We start from the raw sequence: 5,088 nt of genomic DNA on the forward strand, positions 1-5,088 counted from the left end.
GCATGAATTAGTTTTCCGAGCTTCGGGGAGCGCCAGCTGGCGAAATAGGGCGACGAGGGGCGGGTGACAGAGACTGGCGGCGACGTGGAGAGGAGGAGTGGTGGTAGAGGGGGCGCGATACGAAGCCTTCGTCTTGGAGATGAACAGGGAGCGGGGGCGGGGAGAAACGATTATCGAAGAAGCGGCGGTAGCTAAGAGAAGAGAAGGTGCGTGGTCGGTTATTCCATCGGCTACGGCAGTAGCGGGCGATGTGACCAACGGCATTGCAATGGAAGCAGATCGGTTTGTTGTCCGGTGCCCTCCACGCTGCAGGGTCTCGTCGCGGAACTTGACCCTCGGGATTAGTTGCTGTATAAGCTGGGCGGTTGGAGGAAGCCCAGGCTCCACGTGTTGGTGCTGGAACATGAAGTTTATCGATCTCTTGGCGGATCATGGCTTGAACTGTAGATATGGAAATCGGTTCTAGTTCTGCAGCAGAGTGGGAAAAAGCATTGGGCGGAAGCATCGCTTCTAGCTCACGACGTACAATTTTAGCGATTTGTGTGTCTGATGTTGGAGTTTTTTCACACGTGGAAGTGGCTGTCGTGTTAGGGAGCCGGGTGAAGTTGGAAGTTATCCGGCGCTTCTTGGCCTCCTCAAATCGCCGGCATTCCTTCACTAGGGTTTCGACTGTAGAGCAGTCCTTAAAAACAAGAAGTTGAAACGCGTCATCTGCTATGCCCTTGAGGATGTGTGAAATTCGTTCGGAGTCAGCCATGCCCGCGTCGGCTTTGTGGCAAAGCGACAAGATGTCTTGCACGTACGCCATGTATGACTCGGTCGAGGTTTGGACGCGGGATGCAAGTTTTCGTTTTGAAGATAGTTTCCGGCCGGTAGGATCGCCAAAGAGGTGTTGAAGTTGTTCCTTACACATATCCCACGAAGTGATGGTTTCTTTATGGGTCAGGAACCAGGTTCGTGCCGTGTCCTTCAGATAAAAAATGATGTTGGCCAGTATGATTGTAGGGTCCCATCTGTTGTGGGTACTGATGCGCTCATAGAGGTGGAGCCACTCCTCGACATCTTGGTCTCCGGTTCCGGTGAAATTTCCAGGGTCTCGCGGCTGGGAGAGGATCAGTGGTGGTGTAGGTGTTGTCGGAATACCTTCGGGTGGGGTACCGGTATTGGGCATTTCGGTCTGCAGTGGGCGGCGGCGGTTTCGAAGGTCCAGGTTGGGCGAGGCGTAGAGGTAGGGGGAAATTATTCACCTCCACCAAACTGTTACGGTGATTATGAGATGATTTAATTTACATTGAAGGGGACACCGAAAAAATAAAAGTTCTTGTAGGAAATCAAGCGAGCCGCTCTCGTGTCTTCGTCTTCCTTGGTCCCCAAATCTCGAGATGCCTTTTTTTCCTCTTCGCATCAATATGTTATAGCTTAATATTCTTCGGATGTGTGCCTACTCTTTTGTGTTTATTATTCTCGCCTTCGTTTTTAATACCCCTATAAGCACGCTCCCTTTCACTCTCTTGTTGCTAAGGCTTAGGTATAAACGTCAACTTGTGAGGCTACGCAAGCGAATTTTACGAACGCTATCGAAACGCTTTACGCTGAAAAAAAAAAAACGGTCTAGTAAGACGCGTTTTTTGACCTCCGCTTTCCATTCCGGCGAAACAGGCCACGCATGCGCAGTTTGGCATTCTCAGAGTGGAGCGCAAAATGGAAACGGTCTACTAAAACTCTCTATTATCTCAAATAATTTTTTAGCATTCCGCCATTTTCCCGAGTTTTTTTTTGGTGTGAAGTGGCGTGGGCGTGGCATGAGCAAACCTTTCGAGCATTTGAGCAACCGAATCCTGTCACTAGCTTCGATTAGCTACGGTGACTTTGGTTGAACTCGTGAAAAAAACATCGCTTTTTCGCCGATTGTGACTTCCATTTCAGCCCAAAGTTCGCACAATAGATGTCTTTTCTTCGCCTTCCCAAAGACGCCTTTTGTTTCCTACAGTTTCCACCAAAAAGTCCTGAAACAAAAGGCGCGGTTTTACGAAAGTTAGGATTGCCACACTGAGGCGCAACGCAGACCGGGAAACGACCTACGACAACAATGTAGACTTAAGTGTCAAGAAAATAACAAATAAAAAAAATTAGAAGTGAACATAAAACAAAAAAAAATACATTTTTCTTTTGTTTGTTGTATATTTGACCCCCCTACGGCAAAACGTCTAGGCCTTCTTCTGTTTACTTTCTTTTCGTCGTCAGTCGCGAACACTGTTTTTAAGCGAACATTGATAAGCAGAGAACAGGACAGGGAACGAATTAAAAGCTGGATGCCCTCTCAATATCTCAACAAAGCGCCCCTCAACGCTGAGTGCCTTTCTGAACGCGACCTACTTGAATAGGGTGCGACCACCGCCGTGGCTACTATGTAGGTTCGCTTTGCTATCCATTCACTCATATCCGTATTCCAAGATCGTTTATATTGAACTCCCCATATAGGAAATTTGAATTATAATTAAACGATGCGTCTAACGTGCGGCGCAAGACCTCCCTACCGAAAAATCCTGTACAACTTTTCACTATCCGGATTATGGAACCGGAAATTCGTTACTGGAAACCCGAAATCCAGATTGAAGATAAAGGAGTAATTTCTGAAAACCTCAATTCCAGATAGAGTCCAGATAAAATGCAGATAGATATCCGGTTTTATAATCCGGATAGCGAAAAGTTATACCGGATTTTTCGGTAGGGCTGATATTCAGAGATGTCACTTTAGCTAAAGCGACCTCTCTATTTCTGTCTTAGAAATGTTTTGTAACATGTATCAATGACATTGCCAAGCGCGTCGCCGAGCGAGCGCAAGGCCGAATGGTTACCGCGCTTGGCTGTCGCACGGAGCCTCCAGGTTTGATTCCAGGGAGCGGACTCCTCTTTTTATTCATTCTTTCAACTTGACATTCTCGTAAGTTCGAGAACCTTGTCGTCTGATCGAGTTGCGAATGTCCTACGCGCGGAACGTTCTACACCGAATGTTCCAGAAACCCACGCGGGTACAAAAGGTGCTCCGCGTGGCGGTAGCGAAAGCTTGCGCTGGGAACCTTTTTTGTTTGATCCCCACCGCTCCCTTCCATTTCAGTCGGGATGAGTTTTGTACCGGCATGCACTCGTGTAATCACTTCTGCGCGATGGACGTTAAAAACCCCAGGTTAGTCGTTCTACTGCACTGGCTAAATTTCTCATCTAGAGCTAAGCGGCCAGTCACCCGTTGAGGTAAACCAGCATCAAGGCTGTATAAACATTCAAAAGCAAGCCATATTCTTTTTGTCAATTTTGTTTTAGCGCTCAATCCTGATGCTTCGCCGACATTGACGCCTGCGACACCTGCGACGCTAGCCTTTCTCTATTTTGTTTTGGGCACAAGTTCGCCACATCATTTGTCATTTGCTTAGTTTCTTCAGTTATTTGCCGCCTCATCATTTGTTATTCGTGACCGTTTTTCTTCAGTTATTTGCCGTTTTTGTGTTGTTGCGCGTTAGTACCATTCTGGTAGACGAGATTTCAGCAATCGTATAATTGTCATTGTCACTGACGTCGATTCAAATTACGCAATGCGGAAGTAACTTCAAAAAGAATTGAATTAGATTTCTAAGTATTTGTCTCCTACTCAAGATACTTTACAATGATAGTAACTTGAGTAGTATTTTAACTACTTAATGAAGCAGTATTTAGTACCCTATTGAAAAATCCACCAGACCGGTTTGGTGTGTCCTAGTGTTTTCTGACGTAAACAACAGACCGCCCTGGTGTGTTCTGGTGCGCACATCAGACCAGCCTAACGTGTTCTGTTGTCCCCACCAGAAGACGTTAGGCTGGTTTGGTGTGCCCATCACATCATCCTAGTGTGGTCTGTTGTGCACATCAAAACACACCAGGCTGGTCTGATGTGCACAACAAAGCACACCAGAATGGCTTGATGTGCACACTACGCCACACCAGACTGGTTTAATGTCCACACCAAGGCACACTAAACTGGCCTGACATGCACACCAGGGTGCCTGTGGTGAGCATGCATTACGAATATATGTATGGTGTTGAATGAAAACATGTTTTCTTGTAAAATTAAATAAGATGTACAGAGCTAAAACACCACATTTGATTTTATGAGGTGCTTAATTGAAGGGGCGATGCAACGATTCACTTCAAATAATATGTACTTTGCGTAAGCATGTTGGCACAGTGTAACAAACGTTTACCTATATGCAATAGCCTGATGGAAAGAATACAGGTTTGTCTCGTCAACAATCGTCAGCAGCTTGTCATCAATTAAACTTTAAAATATTTCAGTCGGCATTTGACATCATCAGAGGCCGTAAACATGGGTTCCGCAGGTTCCAGAAAACACCGGTCTTCTTTTCCCCAGTCAAAAACTTGCGGCGGTGACTTTTGCTTCTTTCTTGACGTTGACAGAACTGGACAGGCGGGCGTTCTGTCTTCAGTTTCGTTATCGCTTGGAAGTTCTCTTGTTAGGCCCTTCGTTGGCAAGTTCTTCTCGTCACTGTCACTCACTTCACTATCACTAGGTCCCGCATCAGACACTGTTCCACTTACTGGAATCAAAACCACACAAGGACGATTGCGACACCGTGTCTGGTAGAAAGATCCCGATGGAATTTCCTTTGGGCAGCAGTAGAATACGAAGCCTAAAAGAAAAGAGCACCACGTCAAATTCTACCAGAAAACAGGGATGTACTAAACCATGCCAAACAGGAAGCTTTCTCCCGACAATTACTGCCGATTCCTCGTGCACAGGTATGTAAAATTCAGAGTGAACGCCCGCCCCTAAAGTAAACTACTGAAACACTGCCAAATCTAAGCACGGAACGGAACACCACAGAAATCACAGAGCTACTATGCGACTCCTCTCTTAAGACAGTTTCACATGCAGCGACTGTGCGAAAAAAAAAAAAAATCGGTGCGACAGCCGACGCAGCGAGTGCGATCGCAATGTTTGGTTTCACATGCTCCAACAACCGTGCGATTTCTGTCGGAGCGGCTGGCGCTTCGGACACGGACGCGACGGGTTTCACTTTGTCTAAAATACAACAA

At 46.5% G+C, this 5,088-nt stretch overlaps 1 protein-coding gene across 1 annotated transcript; it reads right to left on the bottom strand.

The window, feature by feature from the left end:
- Positions 1-429: 429 nt before the first annotated feature.
- On the bottom strand, positions 430-1,111 carry LOC121833151 (the record flags this gene model as incomplete). The annotated part of the gene is made up of 2 exons (XM_042286257.1): positions 430-441; positions 527-1,111. Coding segments are annotated over 2 exons (597 nt in total), but the record flags the coding sequence as incomplete, so codon positions are not given.
- Positions 1,112-5,088: the final 3,977 nt, after the last annotated feature.

The sequence above is a fragment of the Ixodes scapularis genome, unplaced genomic scaffold, assembly GCF_016920785.2.
Source record: "Ixodes scapularis isolate PalLabHiFi unplaced genomic scaffold, ASM1692078v2 PGA_scaffold7__128_contigs__length_106722199, whole genome shotgun sequence".
NCBI lineage: Eukaryota > Metazoa > Arthropoda > Arachnida > Ixodida > Ixodidae > Ixodes > Ixodes scapularis.